Raw genomic sequence first — 14,673 nt, forward strand, 5'->3', positions numbered from 1 at the left:
AGGGTTTCTCAAACATTCAATCTTGCCATTTACAGTGTCATCTTCACTACCACTTCCAAAGGCATCCGTGCTGCCAATGCATATTCTGAGCTTTTCCCACCGACCGGCCAGAATCCAGCTCTCTTGGGTTTGCTAAGTGAGGTGCACTTAACCATCCTCCAAATGACTGCAGCCCCCACCAACAGCTTGATGGCAACCTCATGAGAACCCCAAGTAGAAGCACCCAGCTAATGTACTTCCTGATTCTTGATGCTCAGAAACTGTGTGAGGTAAGTTTTGGGGTAATTTATTATATAGCAATAAATAATACACAAGGAAACACTACAAACCATTCAAAAGAATTAAGGGAGACCTGCATATTAGACCATACGCTCCACAAAGTTTGAGCCTTCATCTGTTTTGCTAATCAGTATACTAACAGCACCTAGCACAGAGCCTGCCACAGACAAGGAGTGTAATAAATATTTGTCGATTAGATATTTGGTCAATGTGTGAATTTACTCGTATTGATCTGGAAATACGATTAAGTTTTTTTTTTAAAAGCAACTGAACAATTATATACCGTATGATCCTATTTATGAAAATATTTTATGCAAAATAATAATTTATATAGCTGCTCTCTAGCCTCTTCATCCACTTTTATCTTGTCTCATAGAACTTGTCACTATCGGACATTACTCAATGAGTTTTTTTACATAAGGCCACTGTTTGTCTTCCCACTGAAATACAAGCTTTACACAACAGGTGCTACACAACAGAGCCTTGAGCTCTCTTGCCCTACTGCACACGCCTAGAACAAGGCTCTCAAATATTTGCTGCTGGAATAATAAATACAGACACCACTCTCAGTGGTGAGTTTAAGAAGTATTAATATTTCTATATGACTTAAATATTGTATTTGGTCATGTCTTAATTTTGTAATCAGAAACAGTTTTAAAATTGGGGGAAAAAATAAACACAACCAAGCTCTCCATCCATATAATGGGCTATGAAGTCCTTTTCTGTTTTATCCTGAGTTAACTTCAAGTATTTCTAATTTACCATTTAACAAATATTCAGTAAGCACTTACGTTCCAAGCACAATGCTAGTCACTGATCTTGTTAGATCACTTCCAGATTTCAGTGTTTTTGTTCTAAATAGAATTTGTCTTTCTCAAACTAAATTTCTTGCTACACAGAACATTATATTCAGAACTGCTTTCGGTTATCTTATTTCTAATTTTCTAGACCCATAGAATGCACTTTATTAGACCTATAATGCACTAGATAAGGAGTAGGCAAATTTCTACAAAGAGCCAGATGGTAAATATTTTAGGCTTTGTGAACCAAAGGTATAATCAAGACGATTATGTAGGTACTTACGTAAAAAGAGACTCCTACCCTGCTCCACCCTCTCTGGTTGTGCTGGGGCATCCCGGGTTGTGGGCATGTTGTGTACCCAGTTCCCTCTGCTGACAACATTCTCAGAACACAGAGTTCCTGGTCCACAAGGCAGCAGCCTGGCCAATTTCACTGTCTGCCCAGGGACTCCTGAATCCCTGTGTGTGCCCTTCTCTCCTCCCCCGGCATTTGGCCCAAGTGGAGTCACCGTGCTGAGATGTCACTCCCAGGGTATGTGTCCACTGCTTGGGACCTGGTAGCTGCCAAAAGTGAGTTCCCAGAATGTGGTGGTGACCAGAGCAGGCCTTGGGCAGCAATAAGGGAGGAAGGTACTTTTAGGGAGAAGTGGTACAGGGGTAAAGGGGGCTGCTCTGTCTTTGTCTCCATGACTCACAGTGACAGCCTGCTAGAGCTGTACCTATAAAAGTGGTGGGCTGGCTTTGGCCGGAGACCAGATAATCCCGTAGTGAAAATTCATGAACACCCCTCAAATAGGTGCAAATTACCAAATTACTAATTAATGAGAATCCTCAATAGAACTCTAATTTATAACTGCCACACTTCACCTTCAACCATAACCCTCTTCTGCCTAGTATTTAGGTATGGTCTCTCTGTCTCACGAAAACATTATATACAAATCTTCAAAACCTAGTACTGAACAAAGACTTTGCTTAAAAAAAAAAAGAAATGTGGAAGAATTTTGAAAAATATATTACAATAAAAATAATAAAATTTGGTGACTGGGCAACTGCTGGCTTCAAACTTAGATAACAGGGGTTGGCAGTAAGACTGCTGCCTTGTCATAACCACGATCCCACAGTTAATCCTCTTTCTGTCTAGTATTGGCCAATCTCTCCCTCCACCGACCTACTGCATCAGCAGATCAACCTGTCGGTCTCTTCCATTTTACAAAACAATCTACCCCTCAGTTCTGTATGTCCTCTTGCTCACTTCTTTCAAACATTCCTCCTTCCCTTTGTCTTCACAGAGAGTTTTCTACATTAGTTCACACTCTTCCAAAGAGTCCTCTATCACACTTCCTCCCCCCTCATTCACTCCCAACTCACAGCAATTTGAATACAGCTCTTATTATTTCCCTGAAACCACACTCTGTCATAGGTCAACAATAAATAAACTCTTTGTAATTAAGTTCAATGAGTGCCTTTCAGTTCTTATCTTACTAGAATTTTTCAGTGGCTTTTGACCTCGTTAACCATTTCTTCCAGAGGCATTTAACAGCCAGAGCTTTTGCCCAATTGCTCAGTCATTCTAAATCATTTAATGTAGCACAAATTCACTTATTTAACAAATATTTATTGAGTGCCTGCTATACGGCAGGCACAGTTTTGAGCACGAAGAATATAAAAACAGACAAAATAAAATCTCCCTTCAGTCTAGTGGAGAGACAACAGATAACACTGTGTGTCACATAATTTAAGTGCTAAAAAGAAAAATAATAAAGGTTACATCATGCTGATTAGAAGAAGCCTACTCAAAAGAGTTCACACTTACTCCATCTATAGTAAGTTCTACAGCAGGGAAAAGTAATCCATAGTCGAAAAAATTAGAATAGTGATTGCCTCAGAATCACAACTTTCTAGGGTGATATTAATGTTCTATATCTCGATAAAGATTTGAGTTACACAGACATACACATTTGCCAAAATTCATCAAAATGGTACATTCAAGACTCATGTTTTTCTTTCTTTGTAATCTTTATCTTAAAAAATTTTAAAACATATTGAATTCCAGTTAATGATTTGCAAGCTGAAGTGTTGAGGGCAAAACATATTGTTGTCTGCAACTCACTGAAATGCACTAAAAATCAGATGGATAAAGAGATGAAGAGATGAGATAAGGCAAGCACAATAAAGGGTCAATTGTAAAATCTAGTGGGAAGTGTATGGGTTTTCACTGCAAAATTATAATTTTCTGTACATTTGTAAATTTTCAACATAAAAGTTGGGGAAAATAAGGCAGGGTACGGGAATGTGGGGAGACTGGCTTGATTTGGACAGGAGACTCAAAAAAGGCCTCTGGAATGAGGTAACATTTTAACAAAACCTGAGTATATTTTAGAATACATAAAAGAGCACATGCAAAGGTCTTTAGGCGACATCATGCTTGACATAACACTCAGATGTTATCTCCAGGCTAGAATACTCTTCTTCAGTTCTGGAACTATACACATAACTGCCTCCTTTGTACCCAGCATGAGGTACATATATCAACTGGATGCCCTACAAAATACAGAACGCTTTCTCTTCATTCTCCTACCCTAAGTCCAACATTCTATCATTATTTCAGTCAAATATGCCACGACCCAGTTGCCTAATCACTATTTAGGGGCAGGTGGGGGGGTAGGGATTCAGAATGTATTTTTAATCTCTCTGAAAAGTACTCAATATTAATAGACTGTCCAATTTTTCACTGACACATACTTTAAATTAGATTTTGATACACAGAATTTTTTTTATTTCATCTACATATCTCTATATAAAGTGAATTAAAAAAAAAACTGTGGAGAGTAAAAGGTTATTTAACGAAAGAACTTGAAGTAGCAGTTCTCAACCTAGCTGTACATTACAATTAACAGGATTCAGGCACCTGTAATCCTATCCTGTTGTTAGCTAAATGACTCAGGAAGTTACCAAACAAAAGAAAACACAGGAACTAAGGTAAGATTTTTAAGCAAAGAGGGAAGATGATGTGGAGTTGAAAACTGCTGACTCAAAAGGGTTACACAGCCTAGTACTGTGTATGCCAGAAGCATCCACCTTGGTTCCACTCTTTTTCTATTCTATCTCCCCACAACTTATTACCAAGACCCATCTTATGTCAACCTAAAATATTAGCATTTACCTCACTTCAGGCTGTCTTAATTTCTCCCCCGGATTAGTGGCTTTTAAACTTTTTTTGATCACAGTTTACACAGTAAGAAGTGTGTTTTATATAAATATCTCTGTGTATACCAGATTGCTATTTATCTACTGATTTTACTTACACACACACACACACACAAAGAAAAACAAACTTTCAGGAAACAATGCTTATTCTTACTACATTTAACATCTTCCAATATTTCCTATTCTCGCCTATATTTCTTTATTTCATTATGGGTTCAAATGCTGGTCATAACCTGTTAACGGGTTGCACTCGACAATTTGAAAAACACTAGATTACCACAAAATTCTAATACAAAGATCATAAGTGGTGGCAACAAGTCTGCTGAAGCATTTATCTGGTCTCAACAGAATTAGGTTTATGTACTTACTGTTTTGAACTGGAATGCCGGCTTCCCTCATTTATAAAACAGCCTGGCTGCTATCCCAACTCCTTAACTCCTCAGCTGTCTATACCACTGCAAAAATGATCTTAATAAAAGCAAAGAGGATTATGCCACTCCCCTGCTTTACATTCTTTAATGCTTATTCATGGTTTTCAGAAAAAACTTCCAAACCCTTCGCAATCACACAAAATTCTTCACAGGGCTGTTTTCTCTTCAGCATTATATATCTTGCTGCCTCAAATGATGAACTCAAACTATAACAAAATAATAATTTCTGGGTTCAGCATACTCATTTTCATGGGTGCTAGGGATCTGAGTGTGCAGTCAGCTCTACTGAAAATGAAACTTCACCACTCGTGCCTCCACTATTTGCTAACTCCTCCTCTTCTTTCAGAATCCACTGAAGTGTCACAGCTTTCAGAAACTATTCTTTGACGTCAACGGCACAGGTAACTCCTCCCACTCCTTCTCTGCATGTGTTCCTTGTCATGGCATCCTAAACTTACCTCTGGCATAGCTTTAATTGTACTGTATACTGGCTGGTTGTTTACTTCTCTTCCCCACCCCCACCACTTAGACGATGAGGTTCTTGACAGTAAGAATAGCTTCTTATATGTCTTTGCCACAGTGACTGGCACATGAGAGACTAGGATAAATGACTAATTTACCAAAGATGGGACACAGGACAAGAGATTTTTGAGAGGAAAGGAAAGCTAATATAGGGTCTGAAACATTTGCAGGAAACAGAAGAGGGAAAAGCAGTTGAAAATAAGCTCAGAAAAAAGTCTGGCCTGAACATACAGATTTAATAGTCAAAATGATGGAGAGCTGGCCAGGCATGGTGGTTCACACCTGTAATCCCAGCACTTTGGGAGGCAAGGCGGGTGGATCACGAGGTCAGGAGTTCGAGACCAGCCTGACCAACATGGAAAAACCCCGTCTCTACTAAAAATACAAAAATTAGCTGGGCATAGTGGCGGGTGCCTCTAATCCCAGCCACTCGGGAAGCTAAGGCAGGAGACTCACTTGAACCCGGGAGGCGGAAGTTGCAGTGAGCCAAGATAGTGCCATTGCACTCTAGCCTGGGCAACAGAAGTGAAACTCTGTTCCAAAATAATAATAATGGAGAGTGCTAGATCTACTGGGGTAAGCACACAAAGGAAGACCAAAGGCTGAAACCATAATTAAGCAGTGGACAACATCAGATGAGCCAGTAAAGGGCACTGAGAAAAAAAAAACAATTCCAAAAAAAAACCAAGGTACACTAACGTAGTGACTGAGGTACCAAAATGAAGACAATAGTGTAGAGACATCTAGAAATGCAGTTTCAACAGCTACAAGAGTTGACATTCTGATCACTGTAAGCTGTGTTGGAAAGCACATGTCCATATTTTTATTGCAGCACTTTCTGACTGTATTGTACATACTGTACACGTTTACAACTGTGAATCACTAAATAAGCTTCTTGAAGGCAGAGACAATTAATAATTAATTAATATTAGTATTATCAGTGCCAAAGGTCAAAGAAATTACCAACTGGAATACACATATAGAATACTCCTTAAAGAAAATCATGGGAAGCTGAATAATTATAATGAGAAACTTAAAAGAAATTAAGAATTACTAACCAGCAATGAAAAACTGTGTTTTTAATAGAGCCAATCAGCAAGGTTTGTGACTCCCCAGCACTCAATATTAGCTGAGGAAAAGAAGAGCTATTTGCTCTCCAGCATGAGGTCTGGAAAACAGATCACCAAGGATGCCAGAGAACTGAGGATATTATATGGAGTATCATGGTCACTCTTATGAAAAGTAAAAATAAACCAAGAATCAAATCAAGAGGGTCTTGCTAATTAACATCAGGTTTTTTCTTTTCCCTTCGTACTACATATATTTCAACCAGATGAGCAATTGTTCTTAGTTTCAAAAAGTACTTGTTTTGTAGCAAGTAAATAAATAGTATGATTCAGATCCCAACTTAGATTTCAAAGTTCTGAACAATGAAAACATTTTATACACACATTCAATAGTCGTATGTTAACAGAGTTGCTACTTAAATGCAAGTCAGACGTTAAAAAGCTTAACATACCCTGATGGCAAGGTTTCTGTGTTGGCATTCCCAGACTGCTGCCGTACAGGATCCATACACCCATCTGGCTGTCTTGATTTGGCTGCTTCAAAAGCAGAACTACTTCTAGAATTAGAGGTGTCAGGCTCTAATATACTTCTAGCTTCAGATCCCAATTCTGCACTGGTAGAAGGAATACATTCATTGTTTTCTGAGGAAGTCAGTATTTCTTGAACTGGAGGATCTTCAACAGTAGTACTAGTGCAATTTGGAGACAAGGCATTTTCTTCAGACACTACTGGAGTACCCGTGACAGACGCATTATCAGTTGGTGCAAATGAGGATGATTCTCCATTAACTGAGAAGGGAAAATTAATAAAATAATCTATCAAGTAATGATAAAGCAATCAATTACCTGATCAATTGACTACACTTATTCAGAGCCTAATCCAGACTAAGCAACTACAATTCATTCTCCAAACAGCAGACAAAGTAATATTTTCAAAATATATAACAAAAAATAAAATGGAGATTTTTTTGTTGTTGTTGCTCAAAATTTCAGGGATGAATATGTAAATGATAAAAATTTAAGTATGTATAATAACAACAAACTAAAGGAGAGAGGAACCAGCATTAAGATAATCAGTGTTTTCCCTCCAAATCATCAATTCTGAGAGGAAGTCTGTATGGGCCATCTAAACTTTGAAAAATGATCCCTTTCAATCACCCTTCCCTTGTGTAAGTGGTAGCTAACATCAAACGAACTGTTTTACCAATAGTAGGAACTGTATGATGGCATCAGTTCTTAAGATAGTACTATAGGGGTTGCAAGAACCCATTCTACACTTTTTCAAGAAATAACCCAGTATTGCAATCCAGTGACACAGTTTTCCAATTTTCATTTTAAGTGTGATTGATGTAGTTCGACTACGTGTCACTATAAAAATGAGTCAAATTAAAACTGTAAGGGTGAATAGATTACAGAACAAAACCTACTGGAAGACCATATATCAAAGTTCTAATGGAAATGGCAGAGGGAGACATAACCACAAATTTTAGGAGAATTAATGACAAAAAGAAAACACTCAGATTAAATGCTACTGGACATGGCCAAAGAAGTACCCAAAGATGTAAGAAAGAATGGTAATAAAAGAGCTTAGAATTCATTCCAGATACAGAAAAAAAAAAAAAAAAAGTAAGTAGAAGAAAATGAATTTTGGTCAAAAGACCCAAAAAAAAGATCAGAATTTCCTAATGCACCTGATAAGACTCAACTTACTGAAAATATAATATCTAAGTCCTCATCCTAGACTTACTGAATCTCTAGGGGAAATCTCTAGCAAAGAACCGGGGGATCTGCATTTTCAACAAATGCATATGATTTTTTTAATCGGGAAAGCTGGAGAAACCATGAAATATACCTTTCCAAGTTTTATAAAGAAAACATGTTTAATATAAATAACATTAGAACCACGTACAATTTCATATCAATGAGTTTGAAATTAGCTAAACTAACTCAAGGGAAAGAAAAAAAAGACAAATCAGAGCAGCAATGGAAAAGGTGATGAAAGTTCTAATACCATCCCTCCTAAAGGCCCCAGGCTCAGAAAGGTTTTTGAGAAAATTCTATGAAGTCTTTATCGGATAGATCATTCTTATGTTATTTAAGGTGTTATAACACATTAGGGGAGAAAAAGTGTGTCCTAACTCATTCTGGGAAGGTAATGTAACCTTTCAAAGCTGAAACTGAACAACAACAGAACAAGAAGACTATAGACTAACATCATGTATAAATTCAAGGATGATTTGATATTAGGAAATTACATTAGAAAATCTACTGTTAGCAGATTAAAGGATAAACATCATATGATTATTTTCAATACAAACCAAAAGCATTCAAGAAAATCTTGGTAAAATACCTGACAAGAAGAATCAGGAAAAATTCACAAGTAATCTAGATTATCTATCACAAACCAACAGTCATTAATATACAACAATTGTAAAACATTTTAAGAACTTTTTTTTTTTGAGATGGTGTCTCGCTCTGTGGCCCAGGCTGAAGTGCAGTGGCATGATCACAGCTCACTACAACCTCCACCTCCCGGGTTCAAACGGTTCTCCTTCCTCAGCCCCCCAGTAGCTGGGATTACAAGAGCCCGCCACCACGCCTGGTTAATTTTCCTATTTTTTGGTAGAGACAGGGTTTCACCTTGTTGGCCAGGCCAGTCTTGAACTCCTGACCTCAAATGATCCACCCAACTTGGCCTCCCAAAGGGCTGGGATTACAGGCGTGAGCCACTGTGCCCAGCCTATTGAAAGAACTTCTATTAAGATCAAGAATAAATTAAAATCAGGGCTGGGCACAGTGGCTCACGCCTGTAATCCTAGCACTTTGGGAGGCCGAGGCGGGTGGATCACAAGGTCAGGAGTTTGAGACCAGCCTGACCAACATGGTGAAACCCCGTCTCTACCAAAAAATAGGAAAATTAGCTGGGTGTGGTGGTGTGCGCCTGTAATCCCAGCTACTGAGGAGGCTGAGGCAGAAGTATCGCTTGAATCCGGGAGGTAGAGGTTGCAGTGAGCCAGGATCGCGCCACTGTACTCAACCTGGGCAAAAGAGTGAGACTCCGTCTGAAAAAAAAAAAAAAAAAAAAAAAAAAGAAAGAAAAAGACAAAGAATAAATTAAAATCAGCAACAAAACAAGGAAGATCACAATTACCATGCCAATTCAGTATTGATTATATGTGGCAATCCATTAAGAAAAGTCGTAACAACATTGGAAAGAATATGGTAAAACTCATTTGTAGTGAAAATGACAAACAGATTATTTATTTAGAATACACAAGAAAATTTTTTAAAAACCCCATTAGAACCAATTAATTGGAGCCAAAACATTTCACCAAAATGAACAGACACAAGATCAACAACAAGATTACATTCAAGACCTATCCAAAGAAAAAAAAATTTTTTTTTTTTTGAGACAGTCTTGCTCTGTCACCCAGGTTGGAGTGCAGTAGTGCGATCTCAGCTCACTGCAACCTCAGCACCCCAGGTTCAAGCGATTCTCCTGCCCCAGCCTCCCAAGTAGCAGGGATTATTGGCATGCGCCACCACACCTGGCTAAATTTTTTTGCATTTTTAGGGTTTCATTATGTTGGCCAGGCTGGTCTCGAACTCCTGACCTCAAGTGATTCCCCAGCCTGGGCCTCCCAAAATGTTGGGATTACAGGCGTGAGCCACTGCACAACTGGCGTGAAGAAAACACTTTAAAAAACATTACTAAAAAGAATGAATACAGACATAAAATATCTCTCAATGGGAAGATTCAATATTGTTAAAATAATAACAAACAATAAACAACTCTCCTTGAAATGCAAATGTTGGTGAGATGCAAAGCACTAGGAATTCTCATTCACTGCAGTGGGAATGCAGGAGTACAGCCACTTTGGAAGACAGTTTGGCCATTTGTTACAAAAGTAAATATACTTTAAAAACACAACTCACCAGTCTCACTCCTCAATCCAACTGAATTGAAGACTTATATTCACGTCAGAGCCTGCACACAAATGTATATAGCAATGTTTTTCACAATTGTCAAAAACTGAAGTAACCAAGGAGCCTTTATAAGAAGTGAATATTTAGTGATAAAAAGAAATGAGAAGTCAAGCCACAAAAAACATGGAGAAACCTTAAATGCACCTTGCTAAGTGAAAGAAGCCAATCTGAAAAGGCTACATACACTGTAGGACTCCAACTATGTAACATCCTGGAAAGGACAAAACTATAGAGCCAGTATTTAAAAAGAGTGGTTGCAAAGGGTTTGAGGGATAAACAAATGAAACAAATTTTAGGCTAGTAAAACTATTCTGTATGATACTGTAATGGTGTGTACATGACAATATGCATTTCTCAAACCCACAGAACCAGTACAATACAAAGAAGGAATGTTAATGTAAGGTAATGTAAACTATGGACTTTAATAACAATGTATTAATAATGGTTCATTAATTGTAACAACCATATCACAGTAATGCAAAATGTTAGTAATACAAAAACTGAGTGGGGTGGGAGGACATATGAGAACTCTCTACAATCTCCCCAATTTTTCTGTAAATCTGAAACTGTTCTAAAATATAAAGTCTATTAATTTAAAAAACTCTTAGAAACAAATTATTTCTATTCAATAATTCAACAAATGTTGGTTCTTCAATACTGCTCAGAACCGCATTAAGATGCCACAATAATATTTGATTGGAGAGATTACTGTTCATATATATCAATGGTTCTTGACTAGGGAAGATTCTGCTCTCCCCACCTCCAAAGACATTTAGTAATATCTATAAATGCATGTGGTCATCACAACTAGGAGAAGGTAAGATGTTACTGGCACCTAGTGGATACAGATCAGGAATACTACTAAACATTCTATTAATATAATGCACAGGACAGCCCCCTTCAACAAAGAATTACCTGGGCCACTATGTCAATAGTGCTGAAATTGAGAAACTCTGATACCTATGTGCCCATCCACGTGGCAGTGTGCAGCCTATGGTAGTTGCAAAATAAACATCTGTTGACAAATGGATATAAGAAAGACTGAACAGATAAAACTGAAAAAAGAAGGAAAGGAAAAGGAAAGAGGAAGGACAGGGTGGTAGGCTCCCTGCTCATGCAGAAACACGGGGCAAAAAATTAAAATCTTATGTAATAGTTATGATAGCAGAAGCTTATGCAAACCATCTCATCTCCTACACAAGACATAAGACCACACCCACTGACTTGGTTTCTTAATGAACGTATCCCAAGCCTTACTTTCAGCCATTATGACTTCTGGGTTACAAGACATAGCTTCCTAACTTCATGTTTAATCTTTGAGAGGTTAAGTTTCACATGAACTTTATGGTATATCCATCTCAAAGCACCATGTATTTGTCGTCACTCTAAAAGTACATTCAAATAAAGAAGAAAAAAGTAGAAATACTAAAGTGAATACCATTTTTACTCCATTTTAAAACCATGACATGAGAAATAACTGCTTGCATATACACAGCAAGTTTCTTTAATATTCAGTTCACACTTGAGAGTGGATGTGGCTTTAAAGAGGGTGCATCATGAGGGAGTCTTCTGGTGATGCTACAGTTCTGTATCTGGATTGAACTGGTGGTACATGAAGCCATATGTGTGACAAAACTGTACAGAAACACACACACACACACACACACGCAGGTAGAAATGGTGAAATGTGAACAAGCTCTATGGGTTGCATTCATGTCAATTTCCTGACTTTGATACAAAATAGTTATATAAGATGTTAACACTGGAGGAGGCTGGTGAAGGGTGCATGGGACCTTCCCATATATTTCTTTGCAACTTTCTGTATATTTATAATTACTTCAGAATAAAGAGCTATGAAAAAAATATAGTAAACTTGTGATATCATTTCGTTCTGTCTGAAACTCACCATACTGAGCTCTGATCTACTTTATTAATAAAATAATAACTATATATTAGAAAAAGTTATTTTACACTAGGAGTTATAACCACAGGAACAAAGTGGAAAAGAATATATTTTTCTTAAATACCACTCTCCAAGGACTATTATAAATGTTTTAGATTATCTCATTCAACCTCCAAAACTGTCCTATAAGGTAGTCGCATATTATCCTCTTTTCATAAATTTTGAGATGTTAAATTTGTCCAGGGTTACAGAGTTAACATGGTAAGTGGTTGAACTGAGACACCACGTTACCTCCTGTCGGAGGCTAAGTCTAACCTTTTTACTACATCATGACTGCCTCCCATTTTAACCTGGAATACCTGCCAATCTTTGTAGCAACTAAACCATCAAATGGATCCCCTTACTCAAGCTTCAAAAGAACAGGATGTGGGGGAGGTGGAAGCCCTCATATATAATACTGTCTTTGACAGAAATATATCGTTTGTCTTAAACCCCTTAGTATTGACCCCCAATCCCTAATCTGAAACTTCAAAGTGCCAGGTGTGTTCCAGAATTCATAACTTTTCGGAATTTAGAAAGGTAGCAGTGGACAACACGGTAGCTCACCCCTGTAATCCCAACAATTTGGGAAGCTGAGGTGGGATGATTGCTTGGGGCCAGGAGATTAAGACCAGCCTGGGCAATATGGCAAAACCTCATCTTTACAAAAAATCTTAATATTAGCCAGGCATGGTGGCACATGCCTGTAGTCCCAACTATTCAGGGGGCTGAGGCAGGAGGATTGCTTGAGCCCAGGAGGTCAGAGCTACAGTGAGCCATGATGGTGCTACTGCATTCCAGCCTGGAAGTCAGGGCAAGACCCTGTCTCAAAAAAACAAACAAACAACAAAGGTAATGGCATATATATTGTATATTAAACTATGCCTGGAGGGGGTTTAGGGGCCACACATCGTGATTAAATACATTAATATTTCTGCAGCAAAATGTAGAGATATGCATAGTAGCCATGATAAATAAAAACCATAAATAGCCTTCCAACAGTTCTAGTCATTTTGCCATCAAATGAGTTTACCAAAAAAAAAAAATCCTTTTGGTTTCAGAGATTTCAAGATTGTGGAACTGCAGATTAAGAGATTAAAAACATTTAATTGTGTTATACATAGAATATGCACACCCCTATCCCATCTCCAAAAATAAAAGCTAATTTTTGAAATCCTTAATTAGAAAAAGTAATGCCATCTTACACCAACATCTTAAAAGGACAGGGATTACCCACTCCTTGAAAAGATACCTGAATTCATCCTCTATTAAGTGATGAGCAATCATACAAAAAGACATCAGTTAAATGGCTGCTACCAACAGAGCAGGTTCTGGAAGCCTCTGTAAACCGGCCAATAGAATGATGACAGTTGGATTGTTTTGTCAGATGTCACTGGCAATAACCAGAGATGGTGAAAAGGCTAGGGGAATGCTGTGTGAAGCCTAGCAGTATAAAAGATGAACAGTATAGCTTTGAGATCCTATAAAAACCACACACATCAAAACGAACAGGAAGAAGGCAAAGTGCACAGAATCAATAGCCAGATAGCGGAATGTGAATTACAGTTCTTCTACTTCCTAGCTGTGCCCTCTCAGTGCCTCAGTTCCTTCATCAGAGAAAAGGAAAAATACTACTACCTATTTCAAAGAGTTATTGTGAGAGAGATAAATCAGTTAATGGACATATACTATTTAGAACATGCAGGGCACAAATATGAGCTATTATCACTATTTTTCCGATTGTCATAGATTTCCTTACAGTTACTATGAATGTCATCAGAATTATTTATGATGGAACCTTCACGTTCCTCACATCCATTTTATTTTTACCTTAAAATTTTAGGCAAGGATAAATAAGAAAGAAATGTGAGAACTGAACTTATTACCAATGGAAAGAATCTATAAAGTATCAGACAAGCTGTAGAGGTATAAGTAAGATTCTACGATGAGGAAAGCCTCAATTTCTTCTCCTTTTTATATCAACATCTGAATACACCCAAATGCCAAAACATACAACTAATTAGTGGTCAATGGATACTTTCACCAATATATTCAATCAGCTGAATATTTTAGGACTAAGAGCAAAATCTCCAAATCCATATTCAAGTTGAATATCCCTTATCTAAAATGCCTGGAACCGGAAATGTTTCAGATTTTAGGTATTTGTTTAGATTTTGGAATATGTGCATTTTACTTGCTAGTTTAGCATCCCTAATCCAAAAATTCAAAATCTGAAATGCTCCAGTGAGCATTTCCTTTCAGCATCATGTCAATGCTCGAACAGTTTCAGATTCTGGAGCATTTCAGATTTGAGATTTTTCAGATTAGAGATACTCCACCTGTATTAGAAATAGTAGCAGTTTTAACTAGGCTGTTCTTAATTTAGAAATAATCTGAATAATCCAAGACAATATTTCCTTTTCTGCTTTGCTAATAGA

At 37.6% G+C, this 14,673-nt stretch overlaps 1 protein-coding gene across 5 annotated transcripts in view; it reads right to left on the reverse strand.

Annotated features, from left to right (window-relative positions):
- The window catches only part of WWP1 (WW domain containing E3 ubiquitin protein ligase 1), a 122,570-nt gene that overhangs the window by 48,228 nt on the left and 59,669 nt on the right, over positions 1–14,673 (reverse strand). For 4 of the 5 annotated variants that reach the window (XM_030794873.1, XM_030794874.1, XM_030794875.1 and 1 more), the window contains one exon: positions 6,759–7,095. In XM_030794873.1, coding sequence (XP_030650733.1) covers positions 6,759–7,095 — 337 coding nt within the window. Of the gene's footprint in view, positions 1–1,362; positions 1,446–6,758; positions 7,096–14,673 lie in introns of those variants that run through there. The other variant, XM_030794878.1, reaches the window with a different exon arrangement.

Source organism: Nomascus leucogenys, chromosome 16, assembly GCF_006542625.1.
Source record: "Nomascus leucogenys isolate Asia chromosome 16, Asia_NLE_v1, whole genome shotgun sequence".
NCBI lineage: Eukaryota > Metazoa > Chordata > Mammalia > Primates > Hylobatidae > Nomascus > Nomascus leucogenys.